The sequence below is a fragment of the Schistocerca piceifrons genome, chromosome X (assembly GCF_021461385.2).
Source record: "Schistocerca piceifrons isolate TAMUIC-IGC-003096 chromosome X, iqSchPice1.1, whole genome shotgun sequence".
Lineage (NCBI taxonomy): Eukaryota > Metazoa > Arthropoda > Insecta > Orthoptera > Acrididae > Schistocerca > Schistocerca piceifrons.
This window is the reverse complement of record NC_060149.1, coordinates 575,492,464-575,517,541: the sequence shown is the minus strand read 5'-3', so window position 1 is coordinate 575,517,541 and position 25,078 is coordinate 575,492,464. Positions and strand designations below refer to the sequence as shown.

At 37.1% G+C, this 25,078-nt stretch overlaps 1 protein-coding gene across 1 annotated transcript in view; it reads right to left on the bottom strand.

The window, feature by feature from the left end:
* Positions 1-25,078, bottom strand: part of LOC124722526 (mucin-12-like) — an 87,327-nt gene that overhangs the window by 18,247 nt on the left and 44,002 nt on the right. The window contains exons 6-7 of the mRNA XM_047247676.1: positions 19,818-20,056; positions 17,497-17,805 (exon numbers count right to left, since the gene is read on the bottom strand). Coding sequence (XP_047103632.1) covers positions 17,497-17,805; positions 19,818-20,056 — 548 coding nt within the window. The remainder of the gene's footprint in view (positions 1-17,496; positions 17,806-19,817; positions 20,057-25,078) is intronic.

Here is a 25,078-nt window from a genome sequence, read left to right as displayed (position 1 = left end):
ACTCTATAATCATTTACATACCTTCCAGTGGTTTGTACATATACAAAGTTACACTGACAATGTCTTTTTGGCATTACACTTCTTTTGTCATGTAGTGCATCTAGTAAATTTCTTCCTCCAAAAAACTACTAAAATAAATAATTTCCTAAAAACCAGAAACTGATTATATTTCAAGCAAAACACGTAACCTGTTCTATTAAACAAGTACTATACTCTTGTAATGTACACTGAAATGGGTGTAAAAGTTTTAACACAGAGAAACCAAAATTTGAGAGACGTGTAGAAGAGTGTATAAGTAGTAAGTTTTTACGATTACATAATATTTAGGAACCCATAATGTTTGGTTGCAGCATTAATATGGTCCTGCTTGACACAGTCACTTTACTTAAATATCTGGCCATAATGTTGCAAAGCAATATGAAATGGAACGAGCATGGGAGGATTGTGGTAGGGAAGGCGAATGGTCAACAGCAGTTTATATAGAATGTTAGTGCAACCTACTCTTGAGTGTTTTGGATCTGCACCAAGTCTGACCGAAAGAAGTCATTGAAGCAATTCAGAGACAAGCTGCTAGATTTGTTACCGGTATGTTTGATAAGCATGCAAGTGTTACGGATATGCTTTGGGGGCTCAGGTGGGAATCCCTGGAGGGGAGACATTCATTTCAATGACCACTACTGAGAAAGTCTAGAGAACCGGCATTTGAAGCTGACTGCAGAATGATCCTACTGCCGCCAACATACATTTCACACAGGGACAACGGAGATAAGATACAAGAAATTATGACTCATATGTAGGCACATAGGCAGTTGTTTTTCCCTTGCTCTATCTGAGAGTGGAACAGGAAAGGAAACAACTAGTTGTGGTACAGGATACCTTACACCACACAACTTATGGTGGCTTGCAGAATACATAAGTAAATGTACATGTATATACCCACAAATGCTACCACTCTTGTGTGACTAGAGAGGCCATTGATAAGCTAAGGCCTACCATAAGGAAACTTGAAACAATGTTGACGTGTGAAAGTACATGGTTAGTTTGCCTCATCCCCATCAAAGGTGCAATATCAGTGAGTCAGCTGAGGCTCACAGAATCACCAAAAATTCTCTCTCTCATCCTGTGAGATTTCAGTTTACACACGGCAAGTTGCTGAAACAGTGGTGTGTGTGTGTGTGTGTGTGTGTGTGTGTGTGTGTGTGTGTGTGTGTGTGTGTGTGTGTGGGCGTGCATGCACATGGAAAGATCTGTTATGTGCAGCAACATTTACACTGCAATTTTCATATTACAATACACTGCATATTTTTGTACTTGTATTACAAAAGTATAGGTTCGAAACAACACATTGAAATTGAGATTGAAATGCACTTTTGTAGTCATAGCTCATGTCACGTGATCTCTCCAGCCTATGACAGCAAATATTCAGAGCATAGGACACGTGAGGTGGTCAGCCAATAGCAACATCGCTGTTCAGTAGGGTGAACACACAAATAGGAAAAGTTAATGGTTTAAATTAATGTACGTGGGGAAGCTACAAGAAAAACTCAGCTTTTGTTTATAATATTGGTCTTTAAGATTAATAAGCTACAAGAAAAGTTAAACTTTCACATATAATATTGGTCTTTTTTTCCACGTGTTACACTTTTAAGATACGTCACACAAATGTGCCAGTAAATTTTTAAATAATGAAATTAATCTCCGATGTTCTGGGCCCAAAATTCTTCTAAGTCACTAGTCTTCAATGTGTTAAGTTTTAAATGAGAGTCAAATGCTCTGTGATTTAAGAAATTCATTGCACATTCGCACACGTAACATAATTCATCTAGTATAAAAGGAAACTTACTTTGAAACTAATGCTTTTCAAAGCACCACTCGCACTATTTTCTAGTGACCTGTTAGAAATAGCTTCATTTCAGCAGTTGCCAGAAAACATGCATAACTGCGCATGGGCAGCTACAATGATGTAGGAAGCCCATATGTTCGTACATAATAGTATTAAGAGATCTTACACGATGTCATAAAATAAATAGGATACTCCAAGAGCAGTGGAATTTCGTACACCATATTAAAACGCATAATTAGGTTTACAGTGCACATTCATGATGTCCAGATTCACAATGAAGTAGGCCCCAATCCGATACTAACATTTCAGCGTGGTTTTCTGGATGCAAATTTTCTTGGAGTACCAGTACTGTATTACCAATGTTTGGTTCTTTATTATGGCATAATGCCAAACATGACAGAAGATGAAAATGTGCACTTGAATTTCAGTGAACTGTTGAAACTAGCAAATAGCGTGGTATGAAACACTTCGTTTCTAATAAATTGACTGCCTCTGGGGAAAATATTAATAAAAGCCACATTCATTTAGCAAATCAATAAAAATAACTTTATTGTTCTGCAAAGTGATTGACTGCTGAAAACGTGGAAATAAAAATCAGAAAACTGAAACTAATAACATGTTAGCCTTCTGTAATTATGCGAATGTATTTTAATTCACTTGCTAGCTCCCAACCTCAGAAATCTGTTTTGTTTTCATTTGATGTGATAAGTGCAAATGAAGAGAAAACAGCAAAATCACTAAATGTAAACACGGCTTATGTGGAGACTAACCCCCCTCCCCACTACAACCCTGACTGCAATGCGCATGTGGCAATCTGGCAGCTTGGATGCACCAGAAAATTTTTTTGCGGGTAGCATCTGGCTGCTTGTTGCTACTGCTGATACAGCTAACAGCCACACTTCAAGTAGCTGGAAGCTGGAGAAGGCACTGCCCATACACGACTTAACTGCGCATGCACGTGTTCACAGGCAACTGTACTTTGTGCAAACAGTTGTGATGTCATGCCTGTCGGGAGCAGTTTATTGTTATGAAGTATTCCATAGTCTTCGTCCTCAAACCTTTGACACATTTTGCTGTTTATCAGTTATTACCAGTGAAAATTACAAAGAATTAACTGAAATCTAAAACAATGAAAAATACCTGGAATTGTAAAAAATTCCTGGGTTTTTGTCGGTCTCCTCCTGGATGAAAAAATTCCTGGGTCTTTCCCAGGTTTCCCAGAGTGTATACATCCTGTTCTATTATGGTTGTCACGTGGCTGCTGACATCACATTCTGATATGCTACTCGACAATTTTAAGTGAAGATTGCTATGGAAGGGTGCTGGTATGGTAGGCTATTGCCTGTGCTACTCTGGCAGGCGAATAGTAGGCAACAGCGAATTGGCAGCTTGTACTCACAGGGAATATTTGGGGAGCTGCTGCCTGACAAACACACGTATCTGATTGACTGTAACTGCTGACAGCCAGGGTGATAACTCCCAGCCCTCCTCCCATGGCATTAAATTATTTCAATGGCCTCTCTTATTTTTCTCTGCTGCATCACCAGCTGCCATGCAAGCACATGAGGGTCTTTGAAATTTCACCACAATCACACTGAAGTTTGCAGATGCATGAAGTATGGAGAGATCTGCAGAATCTTTTGTGTGCCTCAAGAGATCTCTGATTTTGCTGCCATTCTGGAGTATTGGTTTAATTCCTCCACGGGTGCTGACATTTCTCACACGATGTAAATGAGCAATTTGAAGAGGTCCTTTCGTTCCCTTGGCTGTTTTATCTTCACTGTGCCTCAAAGCTCATAGAACAGTTTTGCTGCTATTTCCGTTTGCATGGAATGTTGTCCTGAGCTTGTCCACTTCATTTTGGAGCTCGTTTGCATCACTAATGTGGTGTTCTCGGCCTGTAGCATATCAAATATAGTGTCCTTTTGTGCTGGGTGGTATGTTGGTGTGCATTGGTTTCCTATACATTATATGTCCTATTTTGCTGCTAGATTTTCTGTACCCTCTGATATCCAGAAAAGTAATCGCTCTGTTATTTTCTATTTCTAGCATGAACTGTATGTTTTTATGTAAGCTGATTAGGTGTTCATGAAATCTGTGTAGTTCTGCTTTCTTATGCATACATGTGACAAAGATGTCATCTACATACCTCAGCCAACAACATAGGCACAGTCATGCCGATTTAACAATGTCTGTCTGAATGTTTCCATGAATACATCAGCTGCTACAGGTGGCAGGGAGGGAGAGAGTCCATGGTCACTCTGTCAGCTCAAAAAAACTGCAATACACTCATGGATGCCATTGCTGGCACATTGAGTGGCACAGTGTAGAGTTTCTGGGCCAGTCTGACTTCAATTTGTTCACTGATGGCTGCAATGTGTTGAGACAACACAGTGCTAAGTGGAATCTAATAGCCTACATTGCTAAGTGTCACAACAGACAAATGATGATTATTATGATTTACAATGGTACTTGATAAAAGAAGAGATTGCATCATGATTTTTGCATCTGTAACTAACCAACCGATGGCAGTTTAAGTGGTTGGTTGGTTGGTTGGTTAACAAGGGCACAGTTGTATTTACATTGTTCTAGAACAGGAGCACTATGTATAGACTTAATATAAGTTTCAACAGTTGCACAGAACAAGATGAAATTCGATTCATTATGTGTAGGATTGCTTAAAACCTACTTTCAGTGTTTCTATAGAATTTCTTGGACTGGTTTAGGGAAACCACGCAAAACTTTTATTTAGATGATAAGGCGGCGACTAAAATCATCATCCTACCAAATGAAAATCCACTGTCTTTATCACTGTGTTTCCTTGACTTTCAACAACACTGTTTGAGTGTCCTTAATCTAAACTTGTAGGCAATTTAGCACATGGTTGCATTTTCTTCTTCTTAGCTTTTTACTAGCTCTGCTGACCAGTTTTCACAGATTGTTTGAAATATCTACAGAATGCTCTAATATGAGGAACTAAGGTTTCTAGTTGCTTGTTGCAAGGTAATTTGACTGACTGACATCTTTGGTATTATGATGAATGTATTTTGGCACAAAAAGTCAGTCAGACAAATGTATTTCACTGCACCAAATCAAGACCATGTCTCCCCACCTGATAATAGCATTCCATGAGGTCAAAACTGCTCATGATTTGACAATTAATGAATTGCAACTAAAGCTGCCAAGTTCATCATAAATTATAAGCTGTTACTGACTGCCCTACAGCACTAAAATGGGAAAGTCAGGTTGGCTAGATTCTGAACACTACACTGAAATACAGGATATCAGTGGCAACAAACAAGCAATAATCTTGAAACAGGCAAAGAAGTAGTTTAAAATGTCCTTAGTTATGAACCATACGATGAAATCACTGTATTTTACATAAGGTGACTGAACAATATGCTCGTATCAATCATTCAGAATGTAATGCCAGCTGGTTACAGCCTCATCTCTCACTTGGCATTAGAGTTACTAAAATTTATAGTGCCACCACTATGATAATTATCACTGTACTTGCCCCATATAATCACTGTCCTATAGGCTAGGTCTTCACCAAAAGTCATCACTGTAACTGATACTTCTCATAAATTTCACCCATTATCTTACACATCACAGTATACATCAGCCCACTAATCTCACTAACCTCATCAGTCACCACATCTCATTTTCAGAAAATACTGGGAACTTTTGTAACTCTTTCACTGAAATAGTCATTTTGAAAATTTTAGAACTAGAGTTATAGTCATCTACAGTGACTTTTCATTATCACACATCAAAATATTAGCAACACATCCATCTACAGGAGCATCTCTGGAATGATTTACACTACCAAAACAGACTGACTTATTTTTTTTTTTTTTAAATCCAGTTTTTGTTAAAATCATACAGACAAATAAAAAACTAATTATAACAACACTGCCAACAACAATTTTTGTGACAATGAGCCAATTAATGGTGGAATTATTTTTTTGCTCTCAAATTATTTACGCACATACAAGGTAAATATTGTCTTTTTAAATACGGACCACTTCAAGAGCTGAATGCCTTCAGTATTGTGGAAGAGCAACTCTTGAAGTACGTTCTAGAACCCATCTTCTGATAACAACTTCTGAATTACTTCTTATTTGTGTACATTGTTTTGCCACAAATCTCTGATAACAAGTAGAGCCTGAGACACATGGGATGTGTGAAGCACATTCTGCCCGAATATGTATCTGTAGCCCTGGGTGTTTTCATCATATATGGCAAGTTACAATCTCCAAGTACGTAAAACTCATTTGTAGTTGGCTACAGTATTTCACATTCATAAATGGTCTGGAGCCCACTAAAAAGAGACCACTCCAATAACTTCCTTTCAGGCCAAACAATCTTACAAAGGAATGGTCAGACTTGTCATGCCAAAACATGCATTGCTTTTTTTAGCACTGTTATTTTACTGTGCAAAAGGTCCGTATGCAAAATTGTAGCTGCTGACATGAACTGGTAGTCACCTAAAAAAATCACGAACATGGCTGTGTTTCCTGCTTGGCGCTTGCAGGGAGGGCTGGCCACCCCTGGAAATGGCGAGTCGCGAGTGTTGTGCTCATGGTTGGGAAGTGCGGCCGTCTTATCGCGACGTTCACTGAAGAGGAATATCACTGCATGGTTTTGGTGGAAAGAGGAAATAAATATTTGTTTCTGTGGCACGTACGTCCTTTTAATTTCTGGTACGTATTTCGAAACATACCGTCCTGAAACTGGTTAGAGATGTGAAAGGTGTTCTGTACATGTTCACCTATACTCCGCAAGCCACTTTACGGTGAACATTCAATCTCCCCTCACAGATGATGGCAAACCCTGTAAATATTTTGCTGCTTGCCATGGAGATATACCACAGACGCCAAATGAAGCAATCAACAGAAAACATGCGTTAAGACTGTGTTGTGCGACATTGTTGTTGAGCTTCTAGACGAGCATATACATGGCGCAGACATGTGGCTAGAAACAACTGAAACACTCGATATTGCAGACTGTGAATCTACAGACGGCGAAGACACCGACGAAAGTTGAACTCATGAAGACTCTTCGAGTGATGGTGCCACGTACCATCATCAATTATCTCCGAAAGTAACACCAGCAACTACAATTACCTTATCAGCCAAAGAAAAAGCGGTGACGTATTGGTTGAACGAAAGTGGTAAGAAACGCCTACTTGTCAGTACTGTTCAAAGTAAGCATCGCTTTGTCCGTTCTGAACGTGAATTGTATAGCTGGAAAAAGGAAGTCGCTGGACGACGTAAGAGTCGACTGGAAATTGCGACGGAGATAAATGCATGACTTTTTGAGCTATTTACCGATGCCAGACAACAGTCATTTAGTGTCAGCGTCGCAACTTTGCGTGATTGGGCGTTAAAGATTGCCAACGCAATAGGCGCTAAAGAATTTATAGCTTCTCACAGTTGGATTAGTCACTTCAAAAGATCACATGAAATTGTGGCAAGAAAAATAACAAAATTTGTATTGAGAAACAGGTCGGAAAATGAAGTGACACAAATCGAAATGATAGAAGCTTTTATTACGAACGCAAAAAATAAGATCGCTAGTTTTAGTGAATCGTATGTACACAATGCAGATCAGTCAGGTTTTCAAAAAGAAATGCGTGCGAAAAGAACACTGTCATTCAAAGGGGAAAAACATATTGAGGCGATTGCGCAGTTCACGACTGCACTCACCCATTCATACACTATAATGCCCATAATTAGTCTGGATGGTTCACTGCTGCCAAAACTATACGTGTGTCTTCAGGAACAAATCTCGTCAGGTCATAAAAGGTCTGATTCATTAAAAGCTGTATTTCGAGCCCACCGTGACAAAGAAGTAGAGATACTTCAGATTCCACCTGGCACGACGAACGTAATTCAACCTTTAGACAGAGAATTTTTCCATCAGTGGAAGGCATTTTACAGAAAACTAACAGGGAAAATTATTGTGTGCAGATCACTGCAATTTCCTGTCTATCACCGTGACAATATTCTCAAGATGCAATCAGTAGTACATTATCAATTTTCCTCCCCACGGTTTCTGAATTTGATTAAATATGCGTGGCACTCCTCGAATTATACTGATACTAGGCCTGATTCATTTCTAACACCAGCCCAGTTTTGTCTACGGACATCTAACAACGTCTGTGATTCGCAGGGCTGTCATATGTCGTCTTTGCTTGTATGTTCTTGGTGCACAAAAAACCTACGTTTTGAACATTGTGTCAATATTTCGCATTTTTGCGGTAATTACAAGAAATAAAATTTGGACTTGTTATAAACCATATATTTATTTGTGTCTATTTCATAGCTATTTGGAAAGAATGTTGTAGATAACATATCAGCCATATTTGTCAACAAATGTTAATCGTACGATCGCTTTCACTGGGGTAATCAGCTCTCTCACTGCTGTGGCAAGAGAGCGGCGTGTAGCTAATGCCACCTTGTCCCTTGATGGCGTTGGTATAATGTAGCGAGAGAGGTCAGGGTTGTACAAGAGGCAGTTATAAGCGCGGAAACCATGCGACAATAATGTCTTACTTCATAAAATTGTTTACAGACTTCCAGGTCATGTCAGCAGCTAAAATTCTGCATGCAGACTTCTTGCACTGTTAACTAACAGTTGTAAAAAAAGCAACACAGGTTTCAACAGGGCAAGTCTGACCATTCCCTTGTTAGATGAGGTGTCAGTGAACCTAATTCTTCCTTACTGTTTGCTTGCCATGTCCTAATAATGGATCGTGTAATAATGACACTTTGGTAGACCTGAACATGCCCTGTTACAAGTGTGTACTATTCCCAACACAAACCCAGTTACATCTGTTTATTTTCAACTCTAAGTTTTTGCACAGTGACATATAAAATATTTTGTTCCGCAGCTATCACACGAGACATCTGTACAGAACATGTCTAAATTTTGGCTCTAAATATGTGTTGGACACTACTTTATCACTCTTGTGGCTTTAAGTATGGTGCTCCACCATTTGCTTTGCAATCAACCACAATCTTGTACTTCAGACTTTTTTACTATATGTTAGCTGCAACAGTATGTAAGCAGACATGGAAGTTTATCTGAACAGAAGCAAAATATCACAGTTGTAAATTACGTACTGTAAGCAAATTCCATTTTCATACTTTCTTATACTATTGTCAGACTTTGGAGCATTAACATATGGGCCATTCCATGTGAAGTGGTTTAATTTTGGAAGCAGTTCCCACATGACCATAACAGATTTTGATGAAACTTTGTGTGAACGTACAAATGTTTCCAGTAAACACTGGTAATGTTTCATATGCACTAGTTCAATATTTCCAGAGAAAGACATTTGTTTGACCCCATAGTGTAGTTATCAATAGGACACTGAGTTTTGGCAACTTTGGGAGATGTGGTATCTCTGACAATATTTTCTTAAAAGGAACAAAACTACGCCATCTTGTACAACTTTTTGCACTCTTTTAAGCGAAATAAAAAAGAAAAATATTTCCTCAACAATTTTTGTATGGGTAATTTGAAGCAAAGTTAGCCGAAAAATAGATGCTCTCTCTCTCTTTTTTTTTTTTTTTTTTTACATATCCGGAAGTAATTATCTAATAAACCTGAAACTTTTCATATAATAATTTACCAATACAAGGTCACAGAATATGAAACTTCTTTTGCCTAATGCTTCCCTATAGCTTACAAATTGTGGACAAAGTTCGTGATTTTCCTAAAAAATGCCAAAAATGGATATTTTTGGCCCACTTTTACAAAAAAGTGCCTAATCCAAACTCTTTTAAATAATTTTCACTACAAATATCATATTCTAAATCACCTAAAAGCTATATTTCATCCTGCAGTTTGAGCACATAAGGGCCTAGAAAACAATGAAAAGGTGAAACAAAAGTCAGCTGAAAAAAATAGATGCTGGGAGAGAGAAAATAATAATAATAATAATAATAATAATAATAATAATAAGTTCCTAAACATAGTAATGAAAAATTGGAAAACCACACTTAATATCCAAACAAATTCAAATAATATCACATCACAGCCAATACAGATTAAGCATGGAATATACCAAGGAGACTCATTAAATCCTTTCTGGTTCTGCCTTGCTCTGAACCCACTATCCACCATGCTAAATAATACAAATTATGGATACAATATTACTGGAACATACCCACACAAAATCACACATCTGCTATACATGGATGATATAAAACTACTGGCAGCAACAAATCAACAACTCAACCAATTACTAAAGATAACAGAAGTATTCAGCAATGATATAAATATGGCTTTTGGAACAGACAAATGTAAGAAAAATAGCATAGCCAAGGGAAAACACGCTAAACAAGAAGATTACATATTGGATAACCACAGCGACTGCATAGAAGCGATGGAAAAAACAGATGCCTATAAATATCTAGGATACAGACAAAAAATAGGAATAGATAATACAAATATTAAAGGAGAACTAAAAGAAAAATATAGACAAAGACTAACAAAAATACTGAAAACAGAATTGACTGCAAGAAACAAGACAAAAGCTATAAATACTTATGCTATACCAATATTGACCTACTCATTTGGAGTAGTGAAATGGAGTAACACAGACCTAGAAGCACTCAATACACTTACACGATCACAATGCCACAAATATAGAATACATCACATACATTCAGCAACTGAAAGATTCACATTAAGCAGAAAGGAAGGAGGAAGGGGATTTATCGACATAAAAAACCTACATTATGGACAGGTAGACAATTTAAGAAAATTCTTTATAGAACGAGCAGAAACTAGCAAAATACACAAAGCAATCACTCATATAAATACATCGGCTACACCACTGCAATTTCATAACCACTTCTACAACCCTTTTTAGATCACATAACATCAACAGATACGAAGAAAGTAAATTGGAAAAAGAAAACACTACATGGCAAGCACCCGTAGCATCTAACACAGCCACACATCGATCAAGACGCATCCAACACATGGCTAAGAAAAGGCAATATATACAGTGAGACGGAAGGATTCATGATTGCAATACAGGATCAAACAATAAACACCAGTTATTGCAGCAAGCATATTATTAAAGATCCCAATACCACAACCGATAGATGCAGACTTTGCAAACAACAAATAGAAACAGATCACATCACAAGCGGATGTACAATACTAGCAAATACAGAATACCCCAGAAGACATGACAATGTAGCAAAAATAATACATCAACAGCTTGCCTTACAACATAAACTTATAAAACAACATGTTCCCACATACAAGTATGCACCACAAAATGTACTAGAGAACGATGAATACAAATTATACTGGAACAGAACCATTATAACAGATAAAACAACACCACATAACAAACCTGACATCATACTCACCAATAAAAAGAAGACATTAACACAACTAATCGAAATATCCATACCCAATACAACAAATATACAAAAGAAAACAGGAGAAAAAATTGAAAAATACATCCAACTGGCTGAGGAAGTCAAAGACATGTGGCATCAGGATAAAGTTTACATCATACCAATTATACTATCAACTACAGGAGTCATACCACACAATATCCACCAGTACATCAATGCAATACAGCTACATCCATACTTATATATACAACTACAGAAATCTGTAATTATTGACACTTGTTCAATTACCCGAAAGTTCCTAAATGCAATGTAACATATACCATACAGTTAAAAGGAAGTCACGCTTGATCAAGGTCCGCGTCACCTTCCATTTTTAACCAGGCATAATGTCCGAGACAAGAAAGAAATAATAATAATAATAATAATTTTACGTTTAACTTTTAATATATCTGAAAATAACTGTGGTACACACTTGAAACTTAGCACTTACCAATAAAAGGCTTAGAATATAAAATTTAATTCTCCTGCTTCTTTCCAATAGTTTACAAACTGAAGGCAAAGATGACAGATTTTTTAAAGAACATGAAAATGGCTATTTTTGGCCTACTTTTAGAGGGAAGAGTATTCTGTAAACTCTTTTAAACTGTTTTCATTAGAGAGACAATGTTCTAAATGAAAACTATATTTGGTTTTTCAATGCGATCCCAAAAAACAAGAAGTTGGAGGTGCACTGTAAATGTGCCCATATTCCACTAGCACTGAAATCAAATCTGACATTTTTTATTATGGTCTACAATCATTTAGTACCGCCTGTGAATGATAAGATCAAATATCCTGATGACTAGCAAATGAGCTTTAGTCAGAAAATTGCAAATAAGTATTTCTTGACATGTCTACTGCATTCAGCTCTGCAAAATTCTTTTTAAAAAAAATTAAATCAAATAATGAATCCAATAAAAAGAATAGGTTCCTCTTTTTTGTTGCTCAAATGATTCGAGGTAATCAATTTGAAAAGTGGAATTTTTTGGGTTCCGTCTTGTAAAAATTTCCCATCAGTGACATCTCATCTGGCAGGTGGTAAAGTTTTCCTCATGACATTCTGCGGCAAATTAATTAAACCTGTCAAAAATTCAAGTAGCTTGACGTAAATGTAAGCTTACAATCCTAAAAGAAACGTCTTCTAGCTATTGTCGCTGACACTTATAGAAATGTATCATAAGGTTTGGGATCTTGTGTAAAAAGAACACATACCGAGTTTGTGAACCTGTGGTAAAGAAACCCATCTGTGGCTGCTGTTGCAACGCTATTGGGCATGGCCCATGTAGTGATGGGGATCCTGCTTTTCTCACTTTAGGAAGAACCAGCAGTGATTAAACCACCATGGACCATAGCAACAGGTTTATACAATTTTTCATCAGCACAATAATGTTCCACATTAGCCACGAACTATGCTAACACAAAGTACGCCGTACCTTAAACTTGAATTAAAACTTGCACAGCAATAGCATTATGCAATGAAAACACAAACTAATAATTCTCTATAACACTAATTGATCCCAAAAAATGTTAGGAAAACTGCTATGAACCTCCTCCAAACTTACACAATGTGACAATGGAGTAAAGCAGAGGGTATGTTCCACTATACCAGTTATTAGAATTTCTTTCTGTTCCATTCATGGCACAGAGCACAGGAAGTATGATTGGTTGAATGCCTCTACGCGTGCTGTAATTATTCTAATCTTATCTTCATGATCCCTATCAGCAATACATAGCAGACTGTAGTATATTCCTGGAGTGATCATTTAAAGCTGGTTCTTGAAACTTCACTAATGGACTTTCTCAGAAATGTTTCTGTCTTCAAGAGTCTGCCAGTTCAATTCCTTTAGTGTCTCCGTGAAACTTTCCCATGGATTAAACAAACCTGTGACTATTCATGCTGCCCTCCTCTGTGAATGTTGGGTATCCCCCGTTAGTCCTACCTGGTATGGGTCCCACACAATTGAGCAATATTCTAGAACTGGTCACAGAATTGATTTGTAAGCTATCTCCTTTGTAGACTGTGTGCACTTCCCCAGTATTCTACCAATAAAGCAAAGTCTACCACCCACTTTAACCACGACTGAGCCTATGTGATCGTTCCATTTTACATCCCTACAAAGTGTTACACCTAGGTATTTGTACGAGTTGGCCAATTTCAACAGTGACTCACTGATGATAGAGTCATAGGATGGTACATTTTTTCGTTTTGTGATGAGCAAAATTTTACATTTCTGGAACGTTTAGACGAAGTTGCCACTCTTTGTAACACTTTGAAATCTTATCAAGATCTGAGTGAATATTTATGTAGCTTCTTTCATATAGGACTTGATCATAGATAGGTAAATTATCTTCAAAAAGCCTGATTTTACTATTAATATTGCCTGCAATGTCGTTAATATACAACATGAACAGCAAGGGTCCCAACATACTTCGCTGGGGCAAACCCGAAGTTACTTCTACATCTGATTATGACTCTTCATCCCAGATAACATGGTGTGTCGTCCCTACCAAAAGGTCTTCAATACAGTCACAAGTTTCACTTGATACCCCATATGATCGTACTTTTGACAATAAGCGTAGGTGGGTACTGCGTCAAATGCTCTTCGGAAATCAAGACATATTGCAGCTATCTGATTGCCTTGATCCAAAGCTTTCAGTGTATCACGTGAGGAAAATGCTGGTTGGGTGTACGATGTGTGATGCAGCTGTTATGCAACAGTTTTATTACCACGGTCTCCACTGCCCTGATAATGCACAGTTAAATTGTGAAGTTTATAACCAGTTTGATTCTGAAGTTATAGCAGAAAAACGGACTGAAATATGTAATGATGAGTTGTGACGAAAGACACCCCTCTTTTGAAGTTTTTTGAGTTATTCTTTATCTCATTTCCTAGTCATCAAGTCTTTCGATATTGCTTTCCTCAGAGAGCAATAAATAATTGTGTAACATAATAAAAGATGTCAGACTTGAGTACCACCAGAATATGGACTCATTTTCACTGAACCACCAACTTGGCATTTTTAGGGCCTTATTTCCTCACACTGCAAAACCAAATCTAGTTTTCAGGTGGCATAGAACATGTTCTCTCTAATGAAAACTGTTTAAAAGGAGATTGCAGACTATTTTTAGTAAAAGTGAACCAAAATAGCCATTTTTCACATTTCTAGAAAATATCATCACCTTTGCCCTCAATTTGTAAATTACTGGAATGCAGGAGAATGAAATTTTGTATTCTAAGACCTTGTATTGGGAAATTTATATGTGCCAAGTTTCAGATTATCCCCAAGTTACTTTCAGAGATATTAAAAGCTAAACTTCACATTTTTTCAAGCATCTATTTTTTCGGCCGCCTTTGCTTCAAATTACCATACAAAAATTGCTGAGTACCTACTTTTTTTTTAGTTCCATAAAGAGAGCGCAAGATGTTGTACACGATGGCTTAGTTTTGTTCCTTTCAAGAAAATACTGGCAGAGGTATAAGGTCTCAAAGATGCTGAAAACTCAAGGGGCATAGCTACGCTATGAGGTCAAACAAATGTCTGTATCTCTGGAAATATTGAACTACTGAACGCGAAGCTTTACTGATGTTTATTGGTGACATATCTGACTGTTCATACATAATTTCACCAAAATCCGTGATGGTCATGGGGGAACCTCTAGATAGCCCAAATTATAATTCCTCATGAAAATTTGTTCACCACCATATGTGTGATGCACAAATGAAAAATGCTGGTCTCACTCTTAATTCACTTGCAGGGTGTATACATGGGCAAGGAAAGAAAATTCGCAGGTTTTTCCCGGATTTCTTGGTTGAAAATATACTTTCTCCTGGCTAAAAATACTGTTTTTTCCATGTTAAGTGACAGTATACTTTTCCTCAGCACTGTAAAACTTATCAATCCTTTGAATGTTTATGGTTTTATACACCGACATAGAATTTCCGAGCACTTTAGAAAACTAAACTCCGGGGTGGGGGGGACACATCTTGGAAAGATTTTAGATGTGCAGCAGCATGTACGCTGCTTATTTTCATGTTACAAAGATATAAATTTGAATTCCACTAAAGACCGCATGTTACTTTGCAAAGCATAGAAATTGAGATTGCGGCATGCTTTTGTAAGCCAGTCATAGCTCTTGTCATATTATCTCGCCAGCTGATGACAGCATAGGACACATGATGTAGTCAGCCAATAGCAAGATAACTCTTAAGAAGTTCGAACACACATATAAGAAAAGTTAATGGTTTAAATTAATGTACATAGTGTTGCTAAAAGAAAAACAAAGCTTTCACATATAATATTTGCCTCCAAGATTAATATGCTGCAAGAGAAGCTAAGCTTCCACATATAATGTTGATCTTTTTCCCCGTGTTACACTTTAAGATACATCTCACAAATGTACCGGTAAAATTTTTTAATAACAACGTAAATGTCTGATCTTCTGGGCTCGAAATTCTTCTAGATGGCCATCTTCAAAGAGTTGATTTTTAAATGAGAGTCAAGAAATTCATTGTACATTCTCGCACATAGTTCATCTTGCGTAAAAGGAAACTTACTTTGAAAGTAACACTTTTCAAACAACCAATCGCAATATTTTCCCATGACCTATTAGAAATAGGTTCATTTTAGCAGTTGCCAGAGAGCACCAGGTAACAGGCGTCACTGAGCTTACGCAGCTACGATGATGCAGGAAGCCCACATCTTCGTATGTGTAGAACATTAAAAAATCTTGCATTACATCATAAAAGAAAAGAGACATCAGAGGATACTTCAAGAGCATTGGAATTTTGTGAACCATACTAAAATGCATAATTCGGCTTAAAGTGCACATCTGTATATCCAGAATCAGATGCACATTTTCTTGAGTACCAGTACTGTATTATCTCATGTTTAGTTCTTTATTATGGCATAATGCCATACGAGCTAGAAGATGGAAAACGTGCACTTGAAATGCAGCGATCGGTTGAAACTAGCCAACAGTGTGAAATTAAATACTTTGTTTCAAATAAATTGAATGCCTCAGCGCAAAAGTTTAATAAAAGCCAAATCTCTTTAGCAAACAGACAAAAATAACTTCATTGTTCTGCAAGGCATTTAATGCTTGACTGTCAGAAAGGTGGAAATAAAACCAGAAACAAATAACATTTTTTAGCCTTCTGTAATTATGCAAATGTATTTTAATTCATTTGATAGCTCCCGGCCACAGAAATCCGTTTTGTTTTCATTTAATGTGAGAGCAATAAATGAAGAGGAAATAGCAAAATCACTAAACGTAAACACGGGTCATGTGGAGACTACCCGCCTCCCCACTACAACTTGGACTGCTCTGTGCATCAGCCCCGGATCTACGATATTTCCGAACCGCAGCAATACTCGATAGTGGAGCCCAGCCACACATCTGTAGCCAGAAGCGGTAGAAGGTACTAGTCATATGCGACTCAACTACACATGCACAAGAGCCCGCCCGCAACTGCTCAAACGAATCTAATATAAACAGCTGTCATGTCACACTCATCGGAGGCAATTTGTTGTTAGGAAGCATTGCATAGTCTTCCTAAAGCCTTTGACACACTTTTCTGTTGGCAGACGCTTATTCTGCAGAAGTGGGGTACAGTAATATCCTTTGTTAGAGCATTGGTTCTTACCAGTCAAAATCACAAAAATTTAACTGAAAACTAAAACAACGAAAAATTCCCGGAATTCTAAAAAATTCCCAGATGAAAAAATTCCCGGGTAGTATGCACTTTGCACTTGCCTCACAGTAGCAGACAGTATACACACACAACAACAAGAAGCTCGGTGGCACGACAGAATAAAATCTGATTCTGTTTCAGCATTAATATCATGGGAGCACCTAGAAACATGTATATACTTTAATACATTTGGTTAATGATAGGTGCCTTTCTCACTGCGGTCTTGGTCCTGTTCATCCTCCTTCTGCTCCCTTGCCTCATTACATATCACAGTCTATATTGCATCTCATCTCAGTGGTAACAAATGGCCACTGACCATACACCTTGTCTATTATCATCACAATTACTCTCACCTCCTCCTCCTCCCCTGTTCCTTCTCCAGGATTCTTCAAGAAGGATTACTTAGCTATACACTAATGTTTCAATATCTACAGTATCATTACTTTATGTTTTTGCTGGCAAATATGATAATTTGCACAATCATTACTTTTATCTAAGGTATACATTAAATGTATCATATGGAATAAATTACCTTCTCCTCCAGAACTTCACACAATATATACATGTGTGTCACAGTAGCGGCAAGATGGGGCATAAGTCTCATATGATCACACACAAACTGGAAGTCCATTTCACAACACAACACAAACTCACTTGCAACATCTTTTAACAACATATTTTCACATTCTGGCGTTCTTAACGCCAAACTCAAAAAATACTTAGCAGCAAATTTTGCTACATTTTTGCACAGTCCCGGCCATTCTGAACATGGAACTATACTCTTTATCCTTGTCAGACTTTTCATAAACTTCAATCCTTCATTCAGGTTCATTATTCTGATCTGCAACAATAGAAAAACAGTAAACTACAACAGTCAATGGACAGCAGTAAATAAAATACTGGATCTAATGAAATTATTTGAGAACGCAAGTTACTACAAACATCACTACCCAAAGAAACATGTTAGCTAATTTTGATATAGTTATTAAACTTCTAAACTTTTCAGCATCCACAAAGAGGTGGAAGAAGGGAGGGAGCAATTGAAGGAGGGAGGGGGATCTATCAATCGGAGGAGGAGGAGGAGGAGGAGGAGGGATCGATCAATCTATTGATCAAGGGGGGTTGATCATTAGATGGAGGGAGGGAGAGGTCAAGAGGAGGAGGAGAGTAAGTTCAACAGCCCATTGATGGTGAGGTCTTTGAGAGAGAGAGAGAGAGAGAGAGAGAGAGAGAGAGAGAGAGAGAGAGAGAGTGAGGGGGGGGGGGGGGGATTTCTGATTTGACAAGGGTGAGAAAAGGAACTGACCAAGTCCTTTTCAAAAGGAGTATCCCAAAATTTAACATGACTCATTTTTTTGACAAAGACGGAACTATATTCGTTGACAGGCTAGTACAAGGTGAAACAGTTAATGCCAACACATTGTTGAGGTCTTCAAGAGCAAGTGCAGGGGGCGCTTATTCACAACAACACTATTCCCATGACTCGCATATCTTTAGCCCCTTAAAACAATCTCTGAAAGGTGAGACTTGGTGAGACTTTCACCTATGATATACAGGTGTAGATTGAAAACTGGATCCATTAGCAACCCAGGAGATTCTACACTGAAGCCATCTAGTCTATTCTTATGTTCTGGGATCGATGTACTGCTGTCAATGGCAATTACGTATATTTGTACTGTTCCACATTAATTGTAATTATAATATTGTTACTAAAATTTCTTTACATATCACTGTAGTCTCCTTTTCATTGGGTACACTTTTTCCAAAATTCGTATGTAATGGTTCTTGGAGAGGGACCCCAATTACTGCGATGGTGCAAGAAATTCCCCAGTCTTGTACAGCATATACTCTTACTGTTCTGGAGCTAAATACTGTATGATGCTGGCACATGCTACTTACCTACCTTCATGCATATAAGCAAAGCTCCCCCCCCCCCCCCACCCCTTTTTTTAATTGAACAGGAACACAGGAAAATAAAAGTGAAATATCCAGGAAAGAAGATTAGGATTTAATGTTCCACCAATGAGAAGTCCATTACAGACAGAACACAGGCTTGGATTAGTTAAGGACAGGAAAGGAAATGAACCAGGTTCCTTTCAATGGGACCATTCCAGTATTTGCATTAATCAATTACAGAAACAGCTGAATACTTAAATCTGAGGAAGACCTAAATCTGTATGTTCTGATGGAGATTGGAACTGAAGGTATATGTATTTGCCAGGGGTAAAATTCATAATGAGTGCTACAATGAAGCCAAATCTATGTATCGCTAGTGACATACATTTTGCATTCAAGCCACACATTTTCAGTAATGCTTTAAATGGGCAAATGCAGGTCAATGGAATACTGCTTTAACTTGGGCAGTATTTCTGACTGATAGAGAATTTCACATATTGGGGAAAGTGATATGCATTAAGTTGGCTGACACAAGGCAGAACATTATTTGCTAGTTCAGGGGAAGATCATCCAAAATCAGAATGTGTCAACTTTTGAGAAAAAAATGACTTGTTAAAAAAACAGCTGGTGGATTGGCTGTTGGATATGAAGACAATGGTGGCAACTTAGTTGAGAAGGATAAAATATAGTCTGCATATTCTGAAATAAACTCTGGGGGAAAAGAAAATTACAGTGTCAAACATGTGATACCGCAACAAGATGTAATAACCAGTCAAAGACGTAAAACAGTATGCGACACATTTCACACAAAAGCTAAAGAGGCAATGCAGCCAATGTTACACAGCCAAAAAATTCAACAAAAGTAATAAAAACAGAAAAAGCAAATTGCTCAGTTCATAACATTTTGTTTAGTATGCTGGTTCTTATTATCAATACATACTGAAGAACATAACTTACATAATCAAGTAAGTTATCACTCTTCCTGAATTTTAAAAGCAGGACCAGGTATGTGTAATGAACAAACATGGTGTCCTCCTCAGGTGCATCTTCTGCCCATGATGGATCATGAAATGATAAACATGCTGCTACAAACTCAGCGTATTTGAAAGTTGAGTACTCCGACAATCCTTCTTCAACCAATATCTGCAGTCTCATTATAACTATGCATGAAGTTTCATATTTACAAAAATTAAGGGCTGCAACAGAAACAGATTGCAACAATTACTTTGAATTGTCACTGCAAATACGAAGAATAAATGCTTTCAACAGGTTAGTCAGAATGGTGTCCCATTTACAGTTACTGGCAATATTACTAATGCAGGACTGTACAATAATATACATCAGAAATTTACTAAAGAAAGTTGGTTAGTAAAATAAAGTAACAATTTTATCTCAATTATCAATAAAAGCAAAAAGAGAAAGAAAAGTAACCACTAACATTCAGATTAAGAATTTCAATAATTAAATTCTCATATTATAATTAAATTTATAACTTAATACAGTTTTTGAATATAATTATTAAAGTCAGAAATAAGCATAAAACACAGGAGCATATGGTATGAAGTAAATGATAATTTACCGTACTTGTGTACTGTAGTTTGGAGGAAAGTCTAACTATTGTAATATGAACAAAATATTATCTGAATGAAGCTTGCTACTGATGAAACTGTGTTCATCACAAAGACTCTAACTTGGACTTTTGCTTTTTACAGGCAGTGCTCAAACCCATCAAGCCACCTGAGCAACCCTCTTGACATCACTGAACTTAAATCTGTCACCATTTACCTCTCTATCACTCTTCCAAACTCCACAGAAGTTCTGCTGCATATCTTCCTCGGCTAAGGAGAGATGTTGGTAGATTGAAGCTACGAGTTGGGCTTTGAGGTACTGTCAACTGAGTCAATTAATATGAGCATTGCCTATGAAGAGACAGAGTTCTGCGTTCAAATCCTGATCCCCCATACAGTTTTAATTTTGTCAGAAAGTTTCTAACTATTATCAGATTAACATCTCCATCAAACACAAATATCACATACTAAATGACTTATACATTTATTGCAAGATGCTAATGTATCAATTCCAAGAATAGTTCAAGGTCCTTTTTTTATGAAAAGAAACTTTGTGTTCTGACATTTACATATCAAATTTAAATTCACTGATTACCTCTGCACACCACACATGGTTTGGTTTCTGTATGACATAAAATACAATGTTTTGGTTATGGCACAGTGAAGTCTTCTATTGCTTTGTTATGAGGATATCAGAAACATACATTACTGAAGAAACAACTCTTCTATGCACTCAGTTTTCCCCCTCTTTTTATATACAGACATCCATGATAAGTAGAGAAAGGAACAAGTGACTGTCTCTTTCATTAGCCTCAATAAAATAGAGACTTTATTTGTAAATTAAGCATTATGTGATGATGTTCCTAGTAATGGTTTCACAAAGCCATAGTAGTTACAGGCACAACTATCATGGATGTGAAACTCATATGTAAAAAGAAAGAAAAATCTTAAGATGCTGATTATGTTGTTGCATTTCCATTTTAAATAGTTACACTAATGTATTTTCATTTGTTGTATGCTGGCACAGTGACAAAACCCACATAAGAGTCATGTTTCTTTCTGTTTATAATGGATTTCATGTGATTGTGCCTGTAACTACTGTGGCTGTACTAAACGCTTATTAAGGAGGCCATCACATGTTGCTTCCTTCACACAGATGTGTGTGCTATATGCATTTAAAATGCTTTTACTGATATGTATGTTGAAAAGACCCAAGAGGAGCAAATTAACTAATTTTTAAATAGTGAAATGAAGTAGTTATTACAAATCAAAATGGCCTATGCAGGAAAATGACTTCCTGCAGGAATTCCTTACCACCAGCCATGGTTTGGCAAATTTCATGTACTCTAGGTAGAGTTATCATATTACGTTGACTCTCTGTTCTGTGCTCTGGTGAAAAAGTGAAGGTGAGAGATGCACTCGGTAATTTGTTTCCTTTTCATACACTACATCTACCCAGCTGATAAACATAAGGCTGCACCACCCACAGCCCTGAAGGACAGCAGGAATTTCCAAGAAATACTAGGCGTTGAAGGAGGAATAGTACATTTTAGGAAATGGTATTATAGACTAATCCAAATAATATATTCTACATAATGTGTGTCCAATTTTTATTGGTTACAGAGATAAGTTTTGATTTTACATGTCAGTATTTCAATTGATTTGTGTTTATCAACTCTCATTTTTATTTTGAAGTCATGTTTGGGTTTACATAACTGGCTTTGTTCAATGTGATTATTATTGTGATTTGTTGGCCAATTTATATTGATTAAGCATGTTGCACATATTTACCAATGGTGAGTATGCTGTATGGTATTTGTGTACAGGTTTTGTAATGGAAATCCTGCTACTGCTACCTGGAGTAACTATATATGACTTCCTAACCACAAAGTACCAGACTTAAGAGGGTTTATTTCTAGTTTCACAAGACTGACTCAGTTCCTAGCAGTCATATTTCTTCTAAGCATGCAAATGAACAATGTGCAGCTGAAGCAGAACACATTACTCAGGTGATAGAAAGTATCTTTCAAAAAGACACAGAATTTCTATGTATATTGGTGTTCCACAACAGGACTGTGGCTAACATTACATATGCATGCCACTATCTCTATCATTCACAGAGGTTTCAATACCGAGTTGGTGCCTTCGAAGGGACAAGTTTTCAAGAATACTTCTGTGTAAATGTGTGGTGTCGTATGGTTGACAATTAGTTGATTGGGCCTGTTGCATTACCTCATTATCTAATAGAGCCCCAGTTACCTAGACTTTTTTTGAAAATGAGCTTCCAGCATTATTGGAAGAGGTTTCTTTAGCTACAATGATTGTTATGTTCTTCCGACATTACAGGGCTCCTGCACATTCTAGTTGTCAATGACGCACTATCTAAACCTAATATTTCCCAGAAAATGGATTGCAGAAATGGTCATGGTTCTTAGTCACCACAATTCCCGGACCTTACCACCTTTAGATTGTTGGCTGTGGGAATTGTTGAAAGGCAAAGTCTACAAAGAAAATGTGTATACAAGAGAGAAATTGATTGATTGGATTATGAATAGTACTGCCCTAAAAAAGAACTCAAGACAACCTGAGAAAAGTTGCTTGTGGTGTTTTCATGAGAATTTGAAAATGCACTGAAGCCAGAGGCGGAATTTATGAAAATCAACTTTGAAATTTTCATTTGCCTTAGCTTAACATCTTCTGTGAGTATTTGATTGGATTACATTCTACAAGCTTTATCTGTCTAACCAATAAGAATTGGACATGTTGTACATAATATTTTATTTGAAGTATTATAAAACAGTCAGGAAAGATTGTAGGGTGTTGCAGGGTAGGTTGAACTGAGAAGAAAAAATTTATACATTACACCACTTCCAATTTACCTAGCACTGAAGTTAGCCAAACAGGTTGTTACATGTGCAAATTCAGGCAGCCTGCCAGATACAGTGTTGCCAAATGTGTTCCTCATTTAGTTTCCTAAGCAGAGAAGAGAGTGATATAAAAACTGAACATGGGGTGGTAGTAAGGACTGTACCCAAGTGAACAGCTGAGTAGTCTCTTACACTATTATCTATTCTATGAGAACAACTGACACAGACTGTATTTGGAAGGCTCTTGAATTTGTGTGTATGATGAACTGACAACTTCCTTGACAATGAAATTGGAAACAGCTCAATGTATTGAATTTCTTCTTAACAATTATTTCTCAGCACAACCTATTCTGAACACCCTTTTAAGCTTTTCAGACTGTTTCTCCCCACCCTGCATACCACCACCTGAAATATTAACTATTCCTCTTTAACACCCTGTATATCACACTACCCAACATGGTGTTACTATTAATACAAATTAAAGGCAAATAGAAAGAGATTTTTAAGGATATGTTGATAAAATCATGTTGCTATACCCTGAATAAACATACCAATACAATATACTGAAATTTCAAATAGTATCATACTTACATAGAAATCAAATTTTAGTACAAAGCTCGGGAAAGAGAGCACATAAACTGAATCAGGGTGTATACGTGGACAAGGAAATACAATTCCTGGATTTTTCCTGGATCTCCCAGTTAAACATGCACTTTCTCCCGGGTGAAGATACACTTTTTCCATGTTAAGTGACAGTATACTTTCCCTCAGAACTGTAAAATTTGTCCAACATTTGAATGATTATGGTTTCATACAGCGGCTTAGAATTTTCTGGCACTTTAGAAAACGAAACACAGAAGGAAAAAACATGTTTTGGAATGTAATTTGATGTGCAGCAACATGTACGCTGCATAATTTCATATTACAAAAGTATAAATTCGCATTCCACCGAACACCGCATGTTACTTTCCGAAGCATTGAAATCGAGATTGTGATGCGCTTTTTAAGCCAGTTATAGCTCATGTCACGTGATCTCGCCAGCCAGTAATAGCGGATATTCAGAGCATAGGACAGGTGATGTAGTCAGCCAATAGCAATATCACTGTTAAGTAGTGTAAACAAATGAACAGGAAAAGTTAATGGTTCAAATTAATATAGATAGTGTTGCTACAAGGGAAGCTAAGCTTTCACATATAATGTTGATCTTTTTTGCGCGTTCTACACTTTAAGATACATCACACAAATGAGCCAGTAAAATGTTTAATACCAACATAAATCTGTTCTTCTGGGCTCGAAACTCTTCCGAATGGGTTGTCATCAAAGAGTTGATTTTTAAATGAGAGTCAAACGCTCTGTGATTTAAGAAATTCATCGTACATTCTCGCACATAGTTCATCTAGCATAAAAGGAAATTTACTTTGAAAACAATGCTTTTCAAACCACAATTCACAACATTTTCCTACAATCAGTTGCCAGAGAGCACCAGATAAGAGGCATCACCGTGCTTATGCAGATACGATGACGTAGGAAGCCCGTGTGTTTAAAACATTAAAAGATCTTAAATTATGTCATACAAGAAACAAGACATCAGAGGATACGCCAAGAGCGTCGGAATTTCGTTAACCATACTGAAATGAATAAGTCGCCTTAAAGTGCACATTCGTATATCCAGATTCCCAACGAAGTAGACCTAGACATGATATTAAGTTTTTCAGTGTGGTTTTCAGGATGTAAATTTTCTTGGAGTACCAGTACTGTATTATCTCATGTTTGGTTCTTTATT